This window comes from Vulpes vulpes, chromosome 12 (assembly GCF_048418805.1).
Source record: "Vulpes vulpes isolate BD-2025 chromosome 12, VulVul3, whole genome shotgun sequence".
NCBI lineage: Eukaryota > Metazoa > Chordata > Mammalia > Carnivora > Canidae > Vulpes > Vulpes vulpes.
In genome coordinates this window covers 12,016,005-12,042,004 of record NC_132791.1, presented here as the reverse complement: position 1 = coordinate 12,042,004, position 26,000 = coordinate 12,016,005, and the positions used below count along the sequence as shown (strand labels likewise).

The window sequence follows — 26,000 nt, the reverse complement described above, 5'->3', positions numbered from 1 at the left end:
ACTGAAAATTTTTATATGATTTTGAGCTATAGGGGAGAATTTTTCCTCAGCCTTTCAGAATTCTTGCAAATAAGAATTAAAAGGTTTTTGTGGAGGGAAGAGAACCGAATAGTCTCAAGAACAGCCCCAGGTGATGATGCCAAGTGTCACATCAGTTCAGGGGAGCTTAACAGTGTTATAAATATATGGGTAGAATGATGCAGCCAGAGCACCTTCCCTATGGACGATGATGAAAAGGAAGATGGTCACTTACTCAAATACAAGGACCAGTGAAGACTTAACAATTTCTTGTACACACCCCAGTAGTCAGCTAATCATTGTGATGTGGCTTCTTGAGCTTCATTAGTTGGAGTGAGGAGGGGTATTGTATAACACTGCGTGTTGTTTTTCTGATCATTGGAAGTTCTCTGGAATTGCTTAGGTTCCTAAATATTTAGCTTTCAGTTGGTACCACTGGCATATCCTTTCCTGGAAAGCAGGCATGCATACACTCATGCATACCACAAATCTCATCAGGACCAGACCTGTGCTAGGCCCTGGGGGTATAAGAACCAAAAGGAACACATTACTCGTCCTCTGAAGAGTGATTTTGATTAGCCTGGGGCCCCATCGCTTTGAAAGAAGATAATTTTACGTATTGAAGAGGAGAACATGTGCATCATGTTTTCCACAGAAATTTTAGTTGGAGGCTGCATGCTAAGTGTAGAACTTGACATTTTTAATGACATCGGCGCTTTGCCCTCAAAGCCCATGGGATCATCAACAGTGTATGGGCCTTATCACCAAAGAAAGATGGACCAGTCACTCTTTACATTTTTACATTTTTCTTGAAAAATTTTTAGTAAAATACCCAAATCAGAAAAATAAGACTGAAAAACTCATGATCTATGACCTGAAGACTACTGAGGTCATTTTGAATCATAGAATCATGAAATCTTTGAGCTGGGAGAGAATTTGCTGACTGTCTAGTTCAGAGATGCCCCAGCCGGGACTCCATGGAAGGATTACAAAGGCAGGTGAGTTATATATGGAGGCTGAAAATAACCCACAGACCACTTAAGACAAAGTTTCCCACCTCAGCACCATTGGGTCTGTCTGGTGCTTTGTGGAATGTTCGGTCTCTTCCTTGGCCTCTACTCATTAGATGCCAATAGCACCCTCCGTCTCTGGTTGTGAGAACCAAAAATGTCTTTAGATATTGCCAAAGGTCCCTGGGCTGGGGTTTTTTGGTGGTGTTGGGGGGTTGTGAGGGGGGGTAGGATAGGCAAATTTGCTTCTACTCTGTGCTAACATAGGGTTAGTAAAAGGATCTAATACCTGTGACTGCTCTTTTTATGTTTGATTGGAATCTTCAGAACCTCTGATTCATTCATTCATTCAGCACATTTGCTGAACGCGTTGTGTGAACTGTCCCCAGTGCTGAAGACACCAATATGAATAGACAGGCATGGACTTGCTATCAGGGTGCTTATGTTTTAGAGGGAAACAGACCACAAATGGGTATCATATCAACAGTGAAGCAAATAAAGCAGTGGAATATGGTAGAAAGGGAGTGTGGTCCGGGTTGTGGAGAGGGAGCTTGATTTCTTGGGGGCCAAAGGGGTGGGCAAATGTCAGATGGAACTGTCAGGGAATGCATCTTGGAGGTTAGAACCTTTGAGCCCAGGCTTTGATGATGACGAGTCAGCCATACAAAACTGCACATTTGTTTATCTCTGAATAATAATAAAAGTAAAGGAGTCAATTAAGTCAGAAAAAAAGTCTTTCAGAGATGAGAAGGAAAACTTGTAAAACACTCCCTTTTTGTGTAAAAAGGTTGAATATCATAATCTAATTTCTTCATTTAGCAAAATGTTCGAAGAGAGGCTTCAAAAGACTTCCTCAAGGTGAAGGTGGCAGGCAGAGTCGTCACACCTGCTGGGAACAGATTCTGTTACTTGCTGGATAGGCATTTCTATTCTATATCCTTGTCTTTTTTTTTTTTTTTTTTTTTTTGAGCAGCCCCATAGTGAATAAGCTGAAAAAAAAAAAAACTAAACTTGTTGGGCAAAAATGAAATTTATCATTAAGGGTTTACGGGAATGTGGGGCTTGGCAGAGTACTGGAGCGTTCTAGTGTTTCTACACGGTGGTAAATTTACTTTTTGGGTGGCAAACAAATGTCTTAACATTCAGCGGTTTGGCGCCTGCCTTTGGCCCAGGGCGCGATCCTGGAGACTCGGGATCGAATCCCACGTCAGGCTCCCGGTGCATGGAGCCTGCTTCTCCCTCTGCCTGTGTCTCTGCCTCTCTCTCTCACTGTGTGCCTATCATAAATAAATAAAATAAAATTTAAAAAAAATAAAATAAAATAAAATAGAAGTTCCCGGGGTACAGTAATTTTGTAGGTGTAAACTTACTTGCTGAAAGTAGACTGGAGATTGCAAAAGAAAAGAAATTCTTTGCCTATCATTTCCTTTAAAAAATTCCTAAATCTCTTGGGTATTTGCTGGTGCCATATATAAACACATACTGTGTTTTCCCTGCTGTAAGATTCTATTAATTTGTTGGAACAACCAATGGATATGAATGGGCCAGTTGGTTAGTTTAATAAGGAGGAAGGACAGCTTCTGCTATAGGTGGAGGCCAAGAAGAGAAAAAAGAAAAGAAAAGAACAGGCCATAGGCTGCTTGGATAGGAGGATCTGAAAGTGTTCATGATCCATGCAAGCCCAGGCATTGTTTACCTTTCTAGAAAGGAGTCTGCATAGGGCTTTCATCCTGACGGGGTAGTTAGATCAGGAACCAAGGTTTGGAGAAAGACAAAGGTGCCAGACTTGTGTAGTCAGTTTTGTCAGATATAAGAAATTAGGCTGGAAAGGTCATTGCAGTGTTTGGATCCGGCACTTGTGTTCCACGGATATGGGCAAACTTGGGATAATTCTCAACTAAAGGAAGTGGCTTGTTTAAATTTTTTGAGCAAACCATGTACATAAAGCAAAGTGCAAGTCTCCTGAGGGATTAGATTGGGATTTTTGTGGGCTTCTCCCCGAATAAAAAAAATTCTTGTAGCAAAATGTTCTTATACTCCCCACAAGTCAATAGCCAGATACTGTTTTTTGTTCCGTTTTGTTTTGTTTTTCTCTGAGTGGTAATAGAGAACAAGGTAAATTGTTAAAATGATTTCTGGATCCATTCACTGAAACTGTGGAATTTAGACTTTGTGTGGTTGGCCGGACCTTCTGTGCCAGGAACGGTTATGGCCGTGAAGACATGCCCAGCGCCTGAGGTCAGTCAAGCTCTCAGATCCACAGAGGAGGTACTTGATGCATGGGCTGGTCTTTCATGATGTGAAAAGATGAGTTTTACTGCAACTTCTGCTTACTCTGCGTCTCCATCAGTTCTGTAATGACGACCCAGCAGCGTATCTGGAACTTCCCTTTAATTTTACAATTTTTATAATGAGGGTTCTTGTAGCGTGAAAAGTTTCTGTAGAAACCCAGCCAGACTCTGAAGAGTCTCTAAGGGAACACCGTGATTTTCTGTCTCTGCTGTTTGGGTGAGGGTTGGCTCTCCAGGAGAGAAATCAGTTATCTCTTGTTCTCAATGCTAGGGCAAGAATGGCTTCAGAGTTTCCAAGGAACTTCCTGATGGGCCCATGACATTTCAGAGAATTCATTCAACACCAAGAATGGCTTGCCGTCATTTGAAAGAACAAGATGAGCTGGGATCTCATTTGTCACGGTTGCGTTTTGAGAATTTTAGCATGAGGAGGCGTCTTGGTTTGTTTTGTTTCTCAAGGAGAATATTGTCAAGACGCTTCTCAGAATTCGAGTTATCTAGTGAACTGCAGGTTCCCCTTTACAGACAATGAAGTCTAAAGCTACTGAGATACCACCCTGCTTCCTCCCTTTCTTTTCTAGTCCCTTCTCTCCTCTTTTATCTCCTTTGTCAAATCACACGCTTCCTTTTCTAAGGACAGGAGAGCTGGCAGGCTGCCGATTGGCCTGTTGGCCTCAATTAGCCTTATATCATTGCAAAGGAATGCATGAATTCTCCAGAAGGTATGTACTATCTCTTTCTGTGTTAGACACTCACTACCTGCTTTCATAACAGGTCACTCAGCCAGAATTGCTTCTTATTTACATATCTGACAGTTTTTTAGTCACTTAGATTACATCCCTGGATGCTCATCTCATTTTAATGGTGATCCCAGAGGCATCTGTTAAGAAATATTACTCAACATGCCCCATAATACTTGAAAACTTTATACAGAGCAAAGCTAAAACAAGAGATCACCTGAAAAGTACCATCGTTGGCCAGAAAGCGAGTGGGCTATTAATCTGCAGATTGCCTGCCTCAGACTTGTGCTGGTATAGAGGGTCCACAGATGGACCAGGCTGACCACATACAACAGAGGCTGCGTGCATTGGCAGGACTCAGAGTCTCCTGGTATTTCTCTGCTAGTATTTAAATTCAGTCTCATATTGGGGGTTACATATGTGATCGCAAATTAATCCTTTCTCTTCTGAAAATTTGGTTTTGAAGAACAGCTGTGTCTCCCTTCTGAATTCCTTAATTATTTATCCTCCCTGATATGTTAAACCTTTCATTAGTGTGGTGAATTGCCAAGAGTACACAGAACTGCTTAGATCATGTGGCAAACAGTATAAACATTTGATAGGACATTTGAAGACACCACATGGCGAGCCAGGATCTGTAGTGGTACTGAATGCTGCAGGATCGATGGAGGTAGCTTGTTGTCAGAAGTTCTTTGTTGGTTTATTTTGCTGGTTTGTTTATTTATTTATTTATTTATTTATTATTATTATTATTATTATTTTAACTAAACTTGGGAGGAGTACATAAATCATTTGTACTTACTCGGAAGGAGCTGATTCTGCTCTAGTAGACGGAGTCCCTGTCAAATTTGGAGTGCAGGTGTTCATTTCTGAGATAACATTAAATCAGTAAAATTAATTATTTCAGATATATATATATAGAGAGAGAGAGAGAGAAGGAAGTATTTATTCTACATTTGTATTTGTCAGTTTGATCCTGCAACTACTGTTCCTGTCAAAGGAAGTTTCACCCCAATTTCTCAGTCCAGTCCTGTTTGGAAAGATGCTTTAAATGATGTTCAAATTACTAGAACTCCCACTTGGACCGTGACAAGGGTAAGTGATAAGTAGCGATGTAAAACACCCCTTGTCTTAAGAGTAGCAACCCGCGTTCACAAGTGGATGAGTTAGTGGTCCCCCCGCCCCCCTTTTTTCATCCTCAGCATGAAAATTCTTCCTTCCTCCCAAACCCCATGGCAGTGCTGGGGCTCACAGTGAGAAATGCTAACCTCCTAACACCTCACGGCTCTTTGACCTCATCCTATCAGCTGTTTCCGACCCACAGATACATTTGGAGAATGATCTTTACGTTCCTGATGTTTCTGTTTTTCTAGCTGAACTATTCCAGAGTTTATGCATTCCACTACCAGTCCTTGGATAATTGGTTTTTCCATTCATTGGAAAGTAAGAAAAGCACAAACAACAGGTGCTAACTAAAACCTTTTATTAGAATTGTGATTCAGGAGAACTGGGGAGCTCAGTGCCTTATAAATGAAACTAGGTTTCTGGAGTGGACAGAGGAAAAGCACCTTATGGTGTTTCTGGTTCTATTTCTCAAAGGCTTTGAAGGTTATAATTAGTTGCTGCTGAATCCCTGTGGCTGTGGGGCTTCACAGCTTTATTTCTGGTCTGCAGTCCTTCAGTCAGAGAACAGGTTCGATCCAGGCAAGGCCTGTGTGTTTTAATTTGGGCACTTCCTGGAGACAGTTGGGACTTTGACTTGAAGACCATGTTTATGCAAGCTTAGAGAACAGTGTTCGCCAAGCTGCCCTGGGCGAGGGTTGATGGTGGCCGGGTCGTGAGAACACTGTGAACCATCAAGGGTGCCTCCCCCTCTCCAGGTACGTCTGGGCTGTGAGCTGGAAGGATAGGCCAAGAAACTGCGGATTGTCCTCTTTCACCTTCACTGAGGCATGATGGCCCCCTGGGATTCTGAGCCCAGAAACGGGGTGCGCAGGCAATGTAAGCGGAAGAGCAACCTGTGTCCATGCGCTCTACCTTTCCCCTTTCTCACGTGTATATTCCAGATCTTGAGCAAGATCCCTGAGCTTTCTTTAAATATGTCCTCAAGAGTTTGTCAGTATATGGAAATTGGATTTAGGGTTTCTCATCAAAACCCCACCTTTTAGAAATGGAAAAACCCAACCACCAGTAATAAGTAGTATTGAAGAGCAATGAATAGTTTGAATGGTCTAGGGGTTTCGTGGGTGCATGTTAAGAGGACTGATCACGTCAGGCAATAGGGTATTCATTGAGCAGGTCTCCTCCAGGGTGGTATTTAGAGCTAGTCCTCAATGCCAGTTTGACCTTGAGGAGCCTGAGAATACTGCCGGGGGTGGGGGATGGGGGGGGTGTAGGACACCGGGGTGCTTGTTTGATTTGTAGACTCACCCCATGACCTCCTGGAATAGCATTTCTTTTTAGTTAGTTTCCGAAGCTTCCTCTTCTGCTTTTGATTTTGCTGATTGGGTCAGTGCAGGGGGTGGGGGAAAGTATTGCTAATCTCATTATGACAGTATTTTTAAATGAAGTAAGGAGATAGGAGATCAAGGCTTTTAGCTTTAAATCATAATTTTGTAGCAGATCAGTGTCTAGATGAGTCTTTTAGGGTTGCTGCTCTTTCTGGGTGGATGAGGCAGTCAGACATGCAGAGCTTATTTCTCCCTTTTTTTCCTTGTCGAGGGTTTCCTCAGAGGATTACCATCTGCTGTGAAAACATACTCCGGTTGATGGATGGGTCATCCTTGGGTCCGGCTTATTTGTCTCTGTCCTCCCCCATTCCCTTCTTCTCCTGTTCTCACTTCTTGCACGTGTGCGCATCCTCGGTCTCATAAACACATCGAGTTTCTGTTTCTTTGATTGTTTAGGCCATGCTGGAAATTTCTGCTTTCTTCTTCAGTCAGCGTCTTCAGGAGAAATGTGTACACAAAGGCAAAATGGCTTTCAAAGGAGGCTCCGTCCTCCTTTCTGTGCTTGGTACAGGCATCAGATTGAAGGCCATTCAGCTGTACCTGACGCTGGTTCTCTCAGCAGCCTGGAGATTAACCTCTTCTAAGGCTCTGAGCTATTTTTGAGGTAGAGACTGCAACAACATTAAAGCTAGAACCCATTAGGAAATCACTTTCATCATCTCTTCTTTTTCCAAATCAGTGGGTTTTTTTTTTTTTTCCTGATCTCATGACCCTTTAATCTCCTTTGTAGCAGAACAAGGAGACTGTTGGTGTGTGTTTGCATCCAGCGAAGTTAGAATCCTTGATAACAGCTTCCGAAGACACCAAGATATTAGAGAACTGCGTAGAGAGATGAATTTCATGTCTGGGTGGATGACTTAATGCTGAAGGTGCCCTGCTTTCCTTGTGCAGAACCATAATTTTTGTTGATGTTGTGCAAACCAGGCTCAAAATTTCCAAAAGACACACAGCAGAAAGCCTTTTGTTGCATTATTTCTAAAGGCTTGAAGTTTTGAAGGGAAGAGATTTTGTTTTCCTCTCGGGCTGCACAATGGAGCTTTCAGAGAACCTCTTTTAAAAGGAATAGCTACAGCCTTTGTGTTGAAGGGTGTGTCTGTTGGCAGGGTCTGCTGATGCAGACAGACTGGCTGGTGATTAACAAAGGTCATTAGACTTTGGAATCTGGCAAGCAGAGTCGGATGGTATGTCTTCTTGTGTGTGGAAGGACGACTCCCAAGAAGCCAAGGCATTCTGAAGGTCCCCCCGGCCCACCCCCAAAATCCTGCTGTGGAACAACAGGGGTCTGGTCCAGGATCGTCCTGCAATAACCAGTGCTCTGCTGGGGCTGACGAACAAGCTTATCAATCATGGGATAAAAGAACCTTCGGAGATCTTGGTGAATGACATTTGAGGAGGAGAAAGGTGCTGCTTTTCGGGAAGCAATGAAAACAGTTCATGCTTTGTTGGGAGGAGAAGAGCATAGGAGGAGCCCAGCCCGTTCTTCTACTGCTCATTTCTGATCGTCAGCCTAGCAGAATCCCAGAGAAGCCATGTTGTGCACGGAGGAGAAGCTCTGAGCTAAAATGGCTGCTCCTAAAGCTCAGAGGGACTAGGGCAGCTTAGTGAGTCTTAGAGCTTCAGTGACGCAGGAGCTCCTATCTCTTGAAAGTGTGATAAACACATTCAGCAGAGCTGTGGCTTGTTTGGCTGAGATGAAAGGGCTAGGCTTGGGGGATGGGGAGTGCACACTGGATGATCTGCTTTTTTCTGCGAAGTGTTCTAAATGCAGGAGTCGTCTGCACCATGGAAAAATTTGTTTTCAGGTCTAATGGACTGTGCGAAAGGAGAAGTGGGGTGGGGCCTCAGTGACTGCTGTAATTTGATCCAGAGCTGATAGCAACCTCTTCCACACAATTTGGGTTGGTGCTTAGGCATAAAAGCTTGTGTATCTCGAATATTGAGACTTAGTTAGCTGAAAAGACTCTGGTGCACAGTTCAGTGTTTATTGAAAAAGGATAAATTGCTGGGTGAAAGAAGAGGAGGTAAATATCTGTGTCTCACTCTGCAAGCTCAGGCTGTCCAGGGCTGGACTTGCCAGAAGTTATTTTAGCAGGCTATCAGCAGGAGCATTCTTTCATAGAAAATCCGCTCGCAATGGCTCCCTTTCTCTTACGTTGACCTATTACTAGACGTTGTTCCTCCTGCAGAAACAATTTGCCTTTTGCCACCAAAGTATGGAAAGTTGCTGTGCCATAGATGTAAAGGAAGATTTGGCCAAGGCTTTAGTTCTTGGACATCTGGTTCTAGATTACAGTGACTCAGTAGAGTTTGCGGTGAGCTCAATGAAGTAACTCCCCGATTAAGATAATAACCGGGTATCTCAACTCAAGATATGTGTTAAGATGGGACAGACTACACCTCCTAATACATTTTTAACTGCTTCATGGTGAGCCTCTCCGTTGAGTTAGTGTGACGCTATCTATGTCTTTCAATCACACAGTGAAAAGAACAGAGTGCTGGGCAAGTTGTGCTTTATTCTGTGGTAGGTTTACAGCTTTTTGCGTGCAAGTGTACACTTCACGTTTGAGAAGGGAAGATGTAGGAAAAGAGAGAGTCATGCATGCCCTAGCAGCCCCTCTTGAGAACTGTGTGTGTTACCTTAATATGTAAATCCAGGTACCAAGGTGCAACTTTAAACTAGAAACTGGACTGTCATCTGAAGTTGGTTATTGGAGAATCTCATGAGAAATAGTTTATGACCTAATTAGGTTGGAGAAGCTGTTAGGTTATAATTGGTAGGTAGTAAAAGGCAAAATGACCATTTAGCTTATGAAACACATACACATGCGCACAACTAAACTGTTTGGCAAAAGGAAGAAAGAGGTGTACCCCAATATCAGTTAAGATATTAAAATAATAAAAGGTGTAATAAAAGCTCTCTCTACCACCAGTCCAGGATTCAATACTGTTTCACCATTTGGTGATGAAACATCAATGTTCTAATGTTAAAACGGCTAATAAAGACTGAAATCTGTCCTTTTTTTTTCTGTGCAGACATCCTCTTTACTCCTGAGAAGGTTCTAGTTCAAAAGAAAAATGGGTCCAAGGCAGAATCAAAGTCAATATCAACTTACCAAGAAATTTGAATTCAGTCAAGAAATTCAGAAACTACTAAAACTTTTGAACTGTTAAGGGTTTCCTTGACAAATGGCTTTTGAAGATGTATTTATATCAAAGTGGAAAATGTTTATCTGGGTTCCCCCCCATCCCCTACTTTGAAGTTATGAACTCAAGGACATTATCCCCTATTATGTCTGGTTGCTTTCCTTTGGCCGGTGTTCCAACTGGCAAAGTTCAGGAAGAGAAATCTGCCGATACTAGAAATTCTTCTGTTAATGGACTCATAGCCCCATTGACTTGGGATATGCAAATAGTGCATTTCTTTAGATGCTTTGTTCTGATTTCTGTCACAGGTTCCTAATGTGAGAAGGTAGGCCCGGATCATGGAGGTGCTTCAGTGTGATGGCTGTGACTTCAGGGCCCCATCTTACGAAGATCTCAAGGCGCACATTCAGGATGTCCACACGGCATTTCTACAGCCAACTGATGTTGCTGAAGACAATGCTAACGAGCCACGATCCGGGTCCATGAATGCCAGTAATCAGACAGAGGTGGAGTATTCTTCTATAAAGGACGAATTTGCGATCGCAGAGGATCTATCAGGTAAATCTTTACTGAATCTTGGCACACCTGATATTATTTTACCGCTCGCCTCTAGCTGTAGCCTGTAGCCGTGACTCTCGATACATGTGGCTTCTTCAGAGTTTCTTGCCCTTTGCAAGCCATTTTTGTGGTTTGGGCATCATGTTTCTCTTCTTAAGCGTCCTAGGTTATTGTCCTTTTCGGCTTCCTTACGTCTCTTAGTTTCCTTTCAATTTGGAGAACAGGATAGTGTCTTGCAGAATTCTGGAATGAATGTCGCAGTGTGTGAAACGTGTCTTTTTATAGCCGTAGGGCGCATTTAGTAGGAGATGAGGTGAGTATTGTTCCTAAAGCCGAATGCTCCATCTTCATCTGTGAGAAGCGATACGTGGATGTTCATTACTGCTTCATTAATACTCTTCAGGGCCTCATCTTGAGACGTTAGGCCTTTTGAATGTGATGTTTATTAATGAAGAATAATTGAAAAGAAAAATTGATTTGCATGATGAAATTTCTTAATTCGCTTTTGTTTGCTTTTCTGTTCTCACTTACCTTACACTTCCTCTTTAGGTCAAAATGCAACTGCGTTGGGGACCGGAAGCTACTACGGCCACAGTCCTGGATATTACGGTCAGCATATTGCCCCTAATCCCAAACCAACCAACAAGTTTTTTCAATGCAAGTTCTGCGTACGCTACTTCAGGTCAAAAAACCTCCTCATTGAACACACAAGGAAGGTCCACGGAGCTCAAGCTGAAGGGAGTTCAGCGGGACCCCCTGTTCCCGGATCCTTAAATTATAATATCATGATGCACGAGGGGTTTGGAAAGGTCTTCTCTTGCCAGTTTTGCACGTACAAGTCACCGAGGCGGGCAAGAATAATTAAGCATCAGAAGATGTATCACAAGAACAATTTGAAGGAGACCACTGCTGCCCTGCCTGCCCCCGCTCCAATGCCAGACCCCGTGGTCCCACCCGTGTCCCTGCAGGACCCCTGTAAGGAACTGCCCGCAGAGGTCGTGGAGCGCAGCATCTTAGAGTCCATGGTCAAGCCTTTGACCAAGTCTCGAGGCAACTTTTGCTGTGAGTGGTGCAGCTACCAGACCCCCCGCCGAGAACGCTGGTGTGACCACATGATGAAGAAGCATCGCAGCATGGTCAAGATCCTTTCCAGCCTCCGACAGCAGCAAGAAGGGACGAACCTCCCTGACGTGCAGAACAAAAGCGCCCCCAGCCCCACTTCCAATTCCACCTATCTGTCCATGAATGCTGCAAGCCGGGAGATGCCCAGCGCTAACGTCTCCAACTTTCGGGGCTCCATCAGTAACTCCATTATGAGACCCAATTCTTCGTCCGCTTCCAAGTTTTCACCCGTGTCTTACCCTCCGATGAAGCCGAAGTCCCCTCACAACTCTGGCCTAGTTAACTTGGCAGAGCGATCGCGTTATGGAATAGCTGACATGACCAATTCCTCCGCTGACCTGGAAACTAACAGCATGCTGAACGACTCCAGTTCTGATGAAGAGCTGAACGAGATAGACAGCGAGAATGGCTTGAATGCGATGGATCACCAGACATCGGGCATGTCTGCAGAGCAGCTGATGGGCTCAGATGGCAACAAGCTGTTGGAGACCAAGGGGATTCCGTTTAGAAGGTTCATGAATAGGTTCCAGTGCCCCTTTTGTCCCTTCCTCACTATGCATCGACGTAGCATCTCCCGTCACATAGAAAACATCCACCTGTCCGGAAAGACCGCTGTCTACAAATGTGACGAATGTCCGTTTACTTGCAAGAGCTCGTTAAAACTCGGGGCTCACAAGCAGTGTCACACGGGTACGACGTCAGATTGGGATGCTGTGAACTCCCAGAGCGAAAGCATTTCTTCTTCACTGAATGAAGGCGTTGTGTCTTACGAGAGCCCAAGCATCAATGGCAGAAAGTCAGGAGTCCTGTTGGATCCCTTGCAGCAGCAACAGCCGCCGCCGCCGCCCCCACCGCCACCGCCGCCTCCGTCTCAGCCACAGCCACCACAGCTCCAGCCACCACACCAGGTGCCACCCCAGCCGCAGCCCCAGCCCCCACCGACGCAGCAGCCCCAGCCCCCCGTGCAAGCCCCGCCCCTGCACCCTTACAAATGCACCATGTGTAATTACTCCACCACGACTCTGAAAGGGCTACGGGTCCATCAGCAGCACAAACACTCGTTCTGCGACAACTTGCCAAAATTCGAGGGGCAGCCCTCAAGCCTGCCGTTGGAGAGTGAGACAGACAGCCACCCCTCTTCCAGCAACACTGTGAAGAAAAGTCAGACCTCAATTCTTGGGTTGTCCTCCAAGAACAATTTTGTAGCTAAGGCCTCTAGGAAGCTCGCTAATGACTTTCCCCTCGATTTATCGCCCGTGAAGAAAAGAACGAGGATCGACGAGATAGCCAGCAACCTGCAAAGCAAAATCAACCAGACAAAACAGCAGGAGGACGCGGTGATCAACGTGGAGGACGACGAGGAGGAAGAGGAAGACAATGAAGTGGAGATAGAGGTTGAGTTGGACAGGGAGGAAGAGCCAACAGAGCCAGTCATGGAGGTGTCCGCTTCCTTTTCGGCCCAGCAGATTTGGGCGAGAGACGCCGGCGAGCCCCCGAAGGAGCCCAACTTCAGAAGCGTCGCCCACGATTACAACGCCACCAACGGGGCTGAGATTGAGCTCACCCTTTCTGAAGACGAAGAGGATTATTACGGCTCCTCGACAAACATGAAAGATCACCAAGTTTCCAACGCCGCTCTGCTGAACACCCAGACTCCCATCTATGGAACCGAGCACAATAACGAGAACACGGACTTTGGTGACTCTGGAAGGCTTTACTATTGCAAACACTGTGACTTTAACAACAAATCTGCTCGGAGCGTCAGCACCCACTACCAACGAATGCACCCGTACATTAAGTTCAGCTTTAGGTACATCTTGGATCCCAATGATCACAGTGCGGTGTACAGGTGCCTGGAATGCTACATTGATTACACCAACTTTGAAGACCTGCAGCAGCATTACGGCGAACACCACCCAGAAGCCATGAATGTACTCAACTTTGACCATTCGGACCTGATCTACCGGTGTCGGTTTTGTTCCTACACGAGCCCGAATGTCAGAAGCCTGATGCCACATTACCAAAGAATGCATCCCACGGTTAAGATTAACAACGCGATGATATTTTCCAGCTATGTCGTGGAGCAGCAGGAAGGGCTGAATACGGAATCCCAGACGCTGAGGGAGATTCTGAATTCGGCCCCCAAGAGCCTGGCAACTTCCACTCCCGTGGCTCGCGGTGGCGGTCTGCCAGCTACGTTTAATAAAAACACTCCTTCAAAGACCTTTACTCCAGAATGTGAAAATCAGAAGGACCCCTCAGTTAACACTGTTGTCGTTTACGATTGCGACGTTTGCTCGTTCGCAAGCCCCAACATGCATTCTGTCTTGGTTCATTATCAGAAGAAACACCCGGAAGAAAAGGCTTCCTACTTTAGGATCCAGAAAACCATGCGAATGGTGTCTGTGGACAGGGGCTCTGCCCTTTCTCAATTATCATTTGAGGTGGGTGCTCCAATGTCTCCCAAAATGTCCAACATGGGTTCCCCACCCCCCCCACCACCCCCGCCACCAGACCTCAGTACTGAGCTTTACTACTGCAAACACTGTTCCTACAGTAATCGGTCAGTTGTGGGAGTGCTTGTCCACTACCAGAAAAGACACCCAGAGATAAAGGTCACTGCCAAATATATCAGGCAGGCTCCTCCCACAGCTGCAATGATGAGGGGGTCCGAGGGGCCCCAAGGCTCCCCTCGGCCACCCGCCCCCATGCAGCAGCTGACCCGAAGCAGCTCTGAGAGAGACGGCCCTCCCGCCGAGAATGAGATGTTCTTTTGCCAGCACTGTGATTACGGGAACCGGACGGTCAAAGGTGTCCTCATTCACTATCAGAAGAAGCACCGAGACTTCAAGGCCAATGCAGATGTGATTCGGCAGCACACGGCCACCATCCGAAGCCTCTGTGACCGCAACCAGAAGAAGCCTGCCGGTTGTGTGCTTGTCGCCCCCTCGAACATGGAGAGGGATAAAGCTAAGCTGCGAGCGCTCAAGTGTAGGCAGTGCTCGTATACCTCCCCCTACTTCTATGCACTGAGGAAGCATATCAAGAAAGACCACCCTGCCCTGAAGGCCACGGTCACGTCCATCATGCGGTGGGCATTTCTAGATGGCTTGATAGAAGCTGGCTACCACTGTGAGTGGTGCATCTATTCCCACACAGAGCCCAACGGTTTGCTCCTGCATTACCAAAGGAGGCATCCAGAGCATTACGTTGACTATACTTACATGGCTACCAAACTCTGGGCTGGGCCAGACCCGTCCCCCCCCTCTCTCGCAATGCCCGCGGAAGCCAAAACGTACAGGTGCAGAGACTGTGTTTTTGAAGCCATGTCCATCTGGGACATCACCAATCACTACCAGGCGTTCCATCCCTGGGCCATGAATGGTGATGAGTCGGTGCTGCTGGATATCATCAAGGAGAAAGATGCCATTGAGAACCCCCTCCCCTCCTCCGAAGAGCTGGTGGGTCCTGTGAATTGTGAAAACAGCATGCCCGCTCCACTGCCCGAGCAGGACGCCGAATGCCCAGAGGATGCGAGGCTGTCCCCAGAGAAAAGCATCCAGCTGGCTTCTGCCAACCCGGCCATATCCTCCACCCCGTACCAGTGCACGGTGTGCCAGTCCGAGTATAACAACCTGCACGGCCTTCTCACCCATTATGGGAAGAAGCACCCCGGCATGAAGGTGAAGGCTGCCGACTTTGCCCAGGACATCGACATTAACCCCGGCGCCGTTTACAAATGCAGGCATTGCCCGTACATCAACACCCGCATCCATGGCGTCCTGACCCACTACCAGAAGCGACACCCGTCCATCAAGGTGACCGCCGAGGACTTTGTGCACGACGTGGAGCAGTCGGCCGACATAGCCCAGAACGACGTGGAGGAGACGAGCAGGATCTTCAAGCAAGGCTACGGCGCCTACCGTTGCAAACTGTGTCCGTACACGCACGGCACGCTGGAGAAGCTCAAAATCCACTACGAGAAGTACCACAATCAGCCTGAATTCGATGTCTTTTCCCAGTCGCCCCCGAAGCTGCCGGTCTCCCTCGAGCCCGAGATAACCACTGAAGTGAGCCCCTCCCAGGTCTCCGTCACCGAGGAGGACGTGGGAGAGGAGCCCGTGTCCACGTCTCACTTCTCTACCTCGCACCTGGTCTCCCACACTGTGTTCCGGTGCCAGCTCTGCAAGTACTTCTGCTCCACGAGGAAGGGGATCGCCAGGCACTACCGCATCAAGCACAACAACGTCCGCGCCCAGCCGGAGGGCAAGAACAACCTCTTCAAGTGCGCCCTGTGCGCCTACACCAACCCCATCCGCAAAGGGCTGGCGGCCCACTACCAGAAGCGCCACGACATCGACGCCTATTACACCCACTGCCTGGCAGCCTCCCGGACCATCAGCGACAAGCCCAACAAGGTGATCATCCCGTCCCCGCCCAAGGACGACTCCCCGCAGCTCAGCGAGGAGCTCCGGCGGGCCGTGGAGAAGAAAAAGTGCTCGCTCTGCTCCTTCCAGTCCTTCAGCAAGAAGGGCATCGTGTCCCATTACATGAAGCGCCACCCGGGGGTGTTCCCCAAGAAGCAGCACGCCAGCAAGCTGGGAGGCTACTTCACGGCCGTCTACGCCGACGAGCACGAGAAGCCGGTGCTGATGGAAGAGGAAGAGCGAGGCAGCTTCGAGAAAGCCGAGGTGGAGGGAAGCGAAGCGCAGGAGATGGAGTGGCTCCCGTTCCGCTGCATCAAGTGCTTCAAGCTGTCCTTCAGCACGGCGGAGCTGCTGTGCATGCATTACACTGACCACCACAGCCGGGACCTGAAGAGGGACTTCGTCATTCTGGCCAGCGGCCCCCGCTTGCAGAACCCCGCCTACCAGTGCAAGCACTGTGATAGCAAACTGCAAAGCACAGCGGAGCTGACCTCACACTTGAACATTCACAATGAGGAATTCCAGAAGCGTGCCAAACGTCAGGAGAGGAGGAAACAGCTTTTGAGCAAGCAGAAATATGCAGATGGTGCTTTTGCAGATTTCAAACAAGAGAGGGTAAGGATATGTTTTGATTTCCCTTCCCCCAGGAGGCCTCTCATCACTGGTGCCCACATGCACTTCTTCGTTGCCAGCCAAACTGCTACAGGCTTCCTAGCGACTTAGCTTGCCAGAGAGCTCAATAAGTCAATTAAACATTTCGAGCTTGATTATCCCCCGTTCCATGCTCGCCCTTCTCCACGGCCCCGCTCCCCTTGCCTCCCGCTCCCGCCCCCCCACCCCAGGCCCCCCGGAGGGGGGGAGGGTTGGGGTGGTTTCTCTGTATTTCCTTCTGCCGAGTAGCCTTACGTGAGGCCTAGGTGCACGACAACGCTCGCTCTCTTTCTAAGGCAGCTGGGGGCCGTCTCTGGGTATCACTGGCACCTCTCAGCCGTGTTGTGGTCTGCGGTGTCCGCCACACGAACCTCACATCTCCGGGAGTAGATCCTTTTTTTTGGTCAAGAAGTTCACTAATGGCGTAGCTAACGCAACGTTTCACCTGCGTGGTTGAAATTGGCTTGAAAAACCACATAACCTGGTGGCCGTGACGATGAGGCTTCTCCACAGAAATCTTCTCTACTCACAAGTTGTAACATATTTGGGTTCCAGAGACTTTGCATAGTAGGCAGCGTGCCACGGCTCTGACGAATTCGTTATGTAAAAATACTCACATATTTCTCCCTTTGGTTTTTAACCCGCTAATCCGCTTTGAAATAAAATCTGCTAGTAAGCTGCAAGAATAAATGCCGGCATGTGAGGGGGGGCTCGGAGTACTGATGGCTACCACTGTATTTCACCAGCCTTTTGGTCACTTAGAAGAGGTGCCAAAGATCAAGGAGAGGAAGGTGGTGGGCTACAAGTGTAAATTCTGTGTGGAAGTGCACCCGACGCTCCGAGCCATCTGCAATCACCTCCGAAAGCACGTCCAGTACGGCAGCGTCCCCGCCGTGTCCGCCGCCGTGAAGGTGAGAGCTGGGGGGGGGGAGGCCTGGAGGAGCGTTGTTGTGTGTGAGCGGTTCCAGTTACCTATTAACCCCCCCGTTGCTCAGAGCAGCTCAGGAAAGGGCGTCCCAGAATGTGGGCACTCCTGAGCTGCGCTTGGATCGGTCTGGCTTGTTGTGATTCTTTTGCAGGTTGGACCTTCTTCATCTTTCGTGTCTCGACCCGGTCGCGTTTCGATCTGGTTGCCTTCCACGCGGATAGTTTGGTGGAAACGGAGGATCCGGGCCTCTCGGGGCAGGAGGCTTTGGGTCGCCCTTCTGTGCTGCGTTTAGTGCCGTTAGGTGTTTGCTCTTCCGAGTTGCCCGAGCTCTTGATTGGAATCAAGTGGGTCCTGTTCCCCATCATCTTCTGCTCCTCCCACTGCCTGACTCCTTACTGTTCTCATCTGGCTGACGGTGTAGAGAGCCCCGGAGAATCTTTTCACTTCTTATTCTGGGTCCTCTGAGGAGCGTAAGAAACGTGAAATCTAAAGCTGAAAGCCTTCACACCACAGTAGGCCCGAGAGCCCCTTGACCTGGTTGGCCTCCTTCGTGCCCTTTCCCCGTATGTGGCTGACCAGTGCTTTCCCTCCTCCCCGTGGCTCTGATGAGGCCCCCTGTTCCGAACATGGTGATCCGAAGAGCGGCCACTGTTGGGAACCGAGCCACCATCCCTGCCTTCCAGGATACGGCTAAGCACTCATTTTTGAGCAGAGACGTTGGTTAGTTCAGGGCCCTGCTCCTTCTCCCTAGATACGTGAATATATTTTTGTCATCTGCCCGTCTCCCTCCAGGGTCTTGTGTTGCCCATGGAGCATGGACGTAAAGTCTCTGCTTTCCCTGGACGTAAAGACTGAAGGCCTCCGGCTCTCAGCAGAGCAGTGGCCCCCCGGGGGCAGCGGCGGTCAGCCTCTTCCACGGCACCTCGGTGTGTCCCAGGCTTGTTTCCTGGAATTGCTCGAGGGAGACAGAGCAGCTCTTCATGTGTAATCAGTAACCCAAGGAGTCACCTCCAAACACGAGTGTCTTGAAACCAGGCTGCTCCTTAAGTTTTTCAGTCGGTCGTCCGGCAGCCTTCGGTCAATGGACCGAGTCACCACAGGCAGGATGGGGAAGAGCACGGGCGGCAAGGTCCTTCCCTTCCCTTCTTTTCCCAGAGATGGCCCATGGCTCCTAGATGCCCACACTACTCTGCTTTTTCCTCCCCTCCTCCTCCTTTTCTTTCTTTTCTCTGAGCCGTCACCCTAACCCTGCTTTGTGTCAGTTTGAATCTTCTCTTTAAGATGGGAGATGAGTGAGTGAACTGTCTTCACGGTGGGAGAGCCCCTGTCTCGTGTTTCCCAGGCAGTAGCGACCTGTGCCCGGAGACGTTGCTCTAAAATCACCAGCACTGCATGAAGGATGGCAGGCGGGCTTGCCCTTCCTCTAGGGGGAGCTGGAGAGGCAGGGGAGAAAGCTTTACCAGGAAATGCTGATGAGTTTGGGAGAATGAAGGGAGAGGAGGAGAGCTGGAGACGATGATGATGGATATTTATTTTGTTGGTGGGGCATGTGTGTGTGTGTGGTTCTCTTAGCAGGAGGCCGAAGACCCTTCCCATTTGTTCCTGGATGGACTGGAAGCAGCCAAAGATGCCAGTGGCACCCTGGTGGACCGGGTGGATGGTGAACACTGCTTGCTTGATGGAATGTTGGAGGATGAAACCCGGCCGGGGGGATACCATTGTAGTCAATGTGACAGAGTCCTGATGTCCATGCAGGGGCTGCGTTCTCATGAGAGGAGCCATCTGGCCCTGGCCATGTTTACCCGCGAGGACAAGTACAGCTGCCAGTATTGCTCCTTTGTTTCTGCTTTCAGGCACAAGTAAGTGCTGGCTCGTGATCATGGGGGGTGATGGGGAGGAGATGTCATAGTGGAAGGTGGCTGAGCTAGAGCAGGGGAGGTTTGGAGGGGTCTGTGAGCCCTGCTCAGGGTTTGCACCTGCCGTGCAATTGCTTCTGTCACCTTGAGCCTCGGTCATCTCGTCTGTGAAGTGGGGCTAAGAGCCCAAGATCTCTTAACATTAGACTGGGCACATACAGGCCTTTTAAAAAAAAATAAGGGGGTTGTCTATTTTGGATGCACTGCTATGATTTACAAAAGGCCATTTGGGAAATTGAGTGGTGAAGGAGGTAAAATTAGGACTATTCACTGGTGTGACTATTCTCTCATTGCGTGATATTTTAAAAAGACCTTGAAGTGCTTGATGTAAGGGGGGTGTTGAGGAGAAGGAACTGCCCGGGCCCATCAGGGCGTTGGGATTGTAGATTTAGAATATCATGTCAGGCTTTTGGGGGTAACAGGAAGAGGGATGGTTCGGAGAAGAAACAGCCTTTGGTTGCGTTTGTCTTTGAGCTGTGTAAGAGAGATACGTGTTCAATAATGTGTGTGCCACCGTCTTGGATGGAAGTGACCGATTGTAAGACTGACGTGCTGTTTATTTTTATGATAATTGCAAACAAATGTTGGGCTGTTCGGTTCTTAAAAAGATAAAGTGCTAGTGAGTTGTTGAAAGGCCGGAGGAGGCAATGCTTTTACAGAGAGTAGGATGGGTTACACAAACCCTGAATCCTACGGAGCCTAATGTGTCATCTTTGTCGTCAGATCCGAGCACTGACGTAAAGCTTGTGTAGTTCCCATCAGCTTAAGGCGTATATTTATTCCACAGCATCTATCTTGCTGTCTGATACCCAGCAGTCTCAACAGATCGTTGTGAATGAATGGATACCCCTGTTCTCGGCAGTGTGGTGGGGACTTAGTGGGGGATGTAAAGGGAAGTATAAAGATGAAGAGGCCATGGTCAGCGAGCTAAGGGAGTTTAGGGGCCAGTGGAGTTACAAATAAAGCAAGCACACAAATGGAGCAAAATAAGGCATGTACCTTTCAAAACTACAACAATAAAATGCTGTGAGGTTTCAAAGAGGGGAAATGTTATACTCCCTGTAGAAGAATTGGGAAGGTTTTACAGAGTAGGGAGCCCTTGAGTCAGGTCTTAAAGTCAGAAGACAGGACTTGACTAGTTTGGAAAGGACGTATAGCATGGAGGGAGTGATGAGAGCATAAACCTGTGGAACAGAGCGTGAGGCTCGGTGGGGGGGGGCGGCAGCTAGCAGTCTAGTCTGACTAATCTTTAAGTTACATGTAAAAGAATAATGGAAGATAAAGTTCAAAGACTTGAGTAGAGACCATATTTGGAATCTTTGAATGTGGAATTAATATTTTGTCATTTACATTATTGGGAAAAGGAAGACTCTGAAATGAGTAGAGTCATCATAATCACTGCCATTTATTGAGACTTCCTATGTGTCCACCGGTGCGCTAAGTGCCTTCAAGTATTATCTCATTTTATTCTTAAATCAACCCTATGAGGTGTGGTCCTACTACTCTCTCCATTTTGTGGGTAAGAAAAGTGAGGTTTATGCAACTTGCCCAGGCCACGCGGTTTATAAGCCGTCGCTGGGATTTGATCCCAGGTAGTCTGACTCCATAGCTTATGCTCTTGAGTTGAAAACAACCGTGGGAGAAACCCAACTAGGAGGCAGTAGTAGTAGGTGAGCTGAGAAGTTAGGATGGAACTTTGGGAATGGTTAAAGGAAGTAGGATCTTCACGATTAGGAAAAATCAACTTAATGTAGGGGATGAGGGATGAGAGGCAAAGTAGAGGACAAATGATACCTAGGTGTTCAGTCTGGTTGGCTTGAGGATGGTAGTGTCCTTTGCAGAAGCAAGGAAATGAGGAATAGCATTTGTTTTGGAGGGGAGAAAAAAAACTGATGGTTTTGTTTAGGGCCAGTTGAATTTAAGAAAGCTAACGGACACCCAGAGGGAGGTGTCCGGAGGCAATTGAAAGTGCTGCTTTGGAGCTCAGGAGAACATTATATGTTTAAATGGTAACCAGCACCATTCCCACATGAGTCATTTAGAATGGAATCTATTTCTCTGGGGTACCGATTCAAATTAGAACTTCTTCCCACACCTTGTTTGGTAGATTTATTATTTTTTTTAGACTAGTAATTATTATGAAATACTAGGAGTTCACCATAATTAAATAACTTCTTTATAAGTTGCTCTGGAAGACTGAGGTACAGCAAACATGGTTGTGTTTATCAGAAGGGATGAGTGGCCTTTGGATCACGTGACTTCTTTTAAACGCACCTGCACTTTGCCTCCATATTTTCATGTTGGAGACGTGACAGCCCCCGTTGCAAGTAGCTCAACTACTTTGAAAGCTCAACTACTTTGAAACTTCCCTTTCCCTCCTGAGTGTTCACCAGGAATGCAGAATGGAGATTTAAAAAAGAAAACCCTTTTTAAATGCAAAGTTTCTCTAATTCTTATGTGGTTTGGGTTTTTTCTTGGAATAAGTTGAGAGACCCTGTGATAGGTACTCCTTGCTGACTTGGCAGGAAACTCGCACTTGGTATTTTACCTTTTCTCTTTGGACGCCCTCTTCCGATTATACATGTTTCTAGGGAAGGGAAAATGAGAGTCTACTATGACCTATTCCCGCTGCCATGTCTTTCAGTCCAGAGGGCTCTTGATCTCTTCCTTCCTTTTAGCCTCCCCTCCCTTTCCAGTAGGTATGACCACTCTTGTCATCGTTGTCGTTGTTTTTGGTAAGCGCCATCCCTGGAAAGTAACAATGACTTTGAACAGTTTAGGAATGGGTTTGCTGGGAAAGGGCAGTGGGAAAATATATGTAATTGTTAATCCTGTTGTTTTTTTCTCTCTCTTTTATTTTTCTTCTACATCAAGCTTGGATCGCCATATGCAAACCCACCACGGACACCATAAACCATTCCGGTGCAAACTCTGCTCCTTCAAGTCCTCCTATAACAGCCGGCTGAAAACACATATACTCAAGGCTCATGCTGGTGAGTTAGCCTTCCTGATGCACAGAATCCTTTCCTTGAATTGGAAATCCAGCGGTCTTCCCTGAGTGAAATTCAAAGTCTCTTGTGCCACACGTGAGAAGAAGTTATTTTTGACATGATTGTGTGTTCATTTTTATTTTAATCTAATGAAGAAATATATTAATAAATGATCACTATATTAAAAAATAAATGATCACCCAAAGCCAAAATAGCTTGATCCATGTCATAGTTGATTTGTGCTACTAACGGGTTTTGTTTCTTAGCGAAATTTCTAAATTGCCCAGCCTTTCTACTGGAAAGGCATGAATTGTGAGTATCTACTAAAGATAATCCCCAACTAAAATAAAATTATAATCCTGAGGAAGTTCAAAGGGACAAAGTCCTCAAGCTGTGTAAGATTTCTCATGAGATGCCCCTAAATACATTTCTATACAGCAGATGAGAAATGACTTTGGGTCCTGAGTGCCCAGGAGCTGTGCTGGTCTGTGTCACTCTGTGGTTCCATCTCATTGTGCTTATCTCATGAGCAACCCTCACCTACCAGGCTGTGGCCTGAGCACGTTCTGTTCATCATACTATTTCATCCTCATGACGGTCCTAAACGGTAGGTGGTGGTGTCACCCTCAGTGTCAGAAGAGGATACAGAGACTCAACATGAAGGAACCTGTTCAAGGCTGTATAACCCTTTCACTAAGAATTCAACTTCAGAACGAAAGCCTCCATCCTCATCCCTGACAAGATACTGTTCTTCTCTCCCTTTTGCACATGATGGAGGGTGTTTGCAGGTAGCAAATCAGAGCTCAGCCAAGAGAGGAAAGAGGTGTGATGCAGGGAAGTCAGTCTGGGGGCCTCTCTGTGATGGTCTCAGCCACACTGGACTCCGCAGCACCCAGTGGCCTTCTCAGAGGTCTTGCCCATGTTTCGTCATGTTGGGTCCTATTGAACTGGTTTAATGGATTGAAACTACTGAAGGCATCTAGCAGCCCCAAGCCCCACTGGGCTGCAGGTGGGACAGGGAGACTGGCTCTAGGGACTTCTGTTTGTCTCTTAGTATTTTTGTGTTTTCAGGAAAAGTCTACTAAAGGCTATAGAGTAAGAGGCTTCAGGGTTCAGACCAGTATTTTGTAACATGTACATATGGTAAACTATTCAACTGGGACACCATCCTGGACAGTTTTTCTCACAGGTCTCCATCTTGTCAAAAGCAGTCAGCAGTGGAAGTTGGGTGAATGATTTGGCCTGTGGGAAGGACTTTAAGAGAGTGCCAGAGGCTTCCTGCTGACTCTGGGGCATTGAACTGACCATGTGGACTGTGCTCGCTGGTTGGCGAGAAGGAAGCATCCAGAAAGAGAGGAGGGAGCAGTATAATTTGTTTCTCTGCACACCTGGGAAACTTGGTGTCCATGGTGTGGAGTTTAGCCACTGAGAGTGGCTTGGCTTGGAGAAAGCTGATACATTTTCCAAAACTCTTGACTCACCTTGTCCATCCTAGATGCATTGTTTTATTTTAAAGGGTAAAAGTCACATAGACAAATCAAATAATCTGGATTTGAATTCTCTCTCAGGTTGTGCTATTTGCAACTGCCCAACCGGGTTCATGCAGCCAGCTTGCATTAAAACATTTTAAAATGGAATAAGGAGGGGATCCCTGGGTGGCTCAGTGGTTTGGCGCCTGCCTTCAGCCCAGGCGATCCTGGAGTCCCAGGATCAAATCCCACGTCGGGTTTCCTGCATGGAGCCTGCTTCTCCTCTGTCTGTGTCTCTGCCTCTCTCTCTCTCTCTCTCTCTCTGTCTCTCATGAGTAAATGAATGAAATCTTTTAAAAAAAATGGAATAAGGAGGTCAATCGTATTATATGCAATAACTAATACATGTGGTTTTTTTTTAAGATTTTTATTTATTTATTTGTGAGACACACAGAGAGAGAGAGAGAGAGGCAGAGACACAGGCAGAGGGAGAAGCAGGCTCCATGCAGGGAGCCCGACATGGGACTCAATCCCGGGTCCCCAGGATCACGCCCCGGGCCAAAGGCAGCACTAAACGCTGAGCCATCCGGGCTGCCCCTAATACATGTTAGCACATGTATTCTATGTTGTATTATAAATAATATTCTACAGATCCATATGTATTATAGTAATAAATACCACTGTTGACAAACTGACATTATCCGGACTCCTGGATCACAGTTGGGGACTGACTGAGGTTCTAGTTCAGGTCATCTGACTGTGAACTTCCTTTCCTCCTTGGTCTGTCGGATGTTGCATCACTCAAGGTTCTCTTCAAGACTTTCTTGGCAGTACATGCTCTGAGGATCACTAGTGGTAAAGTGGAGGCTCAGTGCAGAATTTGGGATGCTGTGCTCACCTCACATGTGAAAACATTAGTCATCTTCCAGGTGGCAGGGAGCTAACCATCCCAGCTGGATCAAAGCAGGAACAGAGGTTTACCTTTTTCTCTGCAGCTGTGGCCACAGTTCATTGTCACTGGCCCACATAATTTTTCCTTGCTAAAGGTCCTTTCTGCTGCTTTTTTTTTTTCTCCACTTCCCTTTTCTCTGGTTTTACAATTTCACCTTAAAAAGAAATGTTAAGGGGATCCCTGGGTGGCGCAGCGGTTTGGCGCCTGCCTTTGGCCCAGGGCGCGATCCTGGAGACCCGGGATCGAATCCCATGTCGGGCTCCCGGTGCACGGAGCCTGCTTCTCCCTCTGCCTGTGTCTCTGTCAATCTCTCTCTCTCTTTGTGTGACTATCATAAAAAAAAAAAAAAAAAAGAAATGTTAAAAAACTTCCACTCATTTGAGGAAATTTGGAAATGAAAGAAGAAACAGAGTCAGTCCTCCATAATCTTATTCTCCAAAGACCACTGTTAACATTTGATGACATTTCCCTTCAACCATTTCCTCTATTATTATTTTTAACAGTTGTGATAATAATTCAATCTAAAATATATTGTGCCTTTCTGTTTGTTTTTCTGAGTATCACTATTTTATTTTGTTTTGTTTTTTTATATGATTACAAACTCTTCAAGAATTTATTTTAATGAATGATCATTCATCGAGAGGATGTGTCCACATTTACTTAATCATTTCCTTATGGCTGGAAACCCTATGTGTCAAAGGATACTTTTTTAATATAAACTCTGAGAAGTGCAAATACTGAGCTGCAAGCATGAGCGTTCTAAGCCTATTGTTATAAAAAGCAAAATTGCTTTCTGAGTGGATCTAACCAGTGTTTATACAACAACATAAGCATGCCCATTTCACAGCCTGGCTTTTTAAAATGCAGTTCATTTAACAGCTGACCTAGGGCAAAGGTGAATCATAGTCTCATTTGGTCACATTTGTCTCAGTGGTATAAAAATAATTAAAATTAAAATACCTACTTTCACTGACCTGTCCTTATCAAAGAATATGGGAGCTAACACACATATACAACTCTCTCTCGGTTAAAGAAATGACTCATTTTTACCCATTTCTGCACGATTAAGTAGGAGCGTGGAGTTTTATGCTGAGGTTTGTGAACTGGTCCAAAAAAACCAAAAACTAGGATGTGTGGAATGGAGGGAGGTGTATAGTCAGCAAAGACGTAAAGGATGAAAATAACACAACAGAGTTTGCACTTAGTTGTCTGTGCTTGGAAAGCCACCAATAGGCCCTTGGAGTGAGAATTAAGCATATCATATTCTGCAGATG

The 26,000-nt window shown here is 46.7% G+C and overlaps 1 protein-coding gene across 33 annotated transcripts in view; it reads left to right on the top strand.

The window, feature by feature from the left end:
- Positions 1-26,000, top strand: part of ZNF462 (zinc finger protein 462) — a 136,486-nt gene that overhangs the window by 46,281 nt on the left and 64,205 nt on the right. For 10 of the 33 annotated variants that reach the window (XR_011995437.1, XR_011995429.1, XR_011995436.1 and 7 more), the window contains 5 exons: positions 10,022-10,271; positions 10,821-16,435; positions 17,218-17,382; positions 18,972-19,258; positions 22,190-22,308. Coding sequence is in view for 4 of the 33 variants with exons in the window: in XM_072727781.1 (XP_072583882.1) it covers positions 10,052-10,271; positions 10,821-16,435; positions 17,218-17,382; positions 19,155-19,258; positions 22,190-22,308 (6,223 nt within the window). In the remaining 29 variants the exon portion in view is untranslated. Of the gene's footprint in view, positions 1-3,959; positions 4,042-5,028; positions 5,155-7,705; positions 7,971-10,021; positions 10,272-10,820; positions 16,436-17,217; positions 17,383-18,971; positions 19,259-22,189; positions 22,309-26,000 lie in introns of those variants that run through there. The other 23 variants (XR_011995441.1, XR_011995446.1, XR_011995439.1 and 20 more) reach the window with 9 other exon arrangements.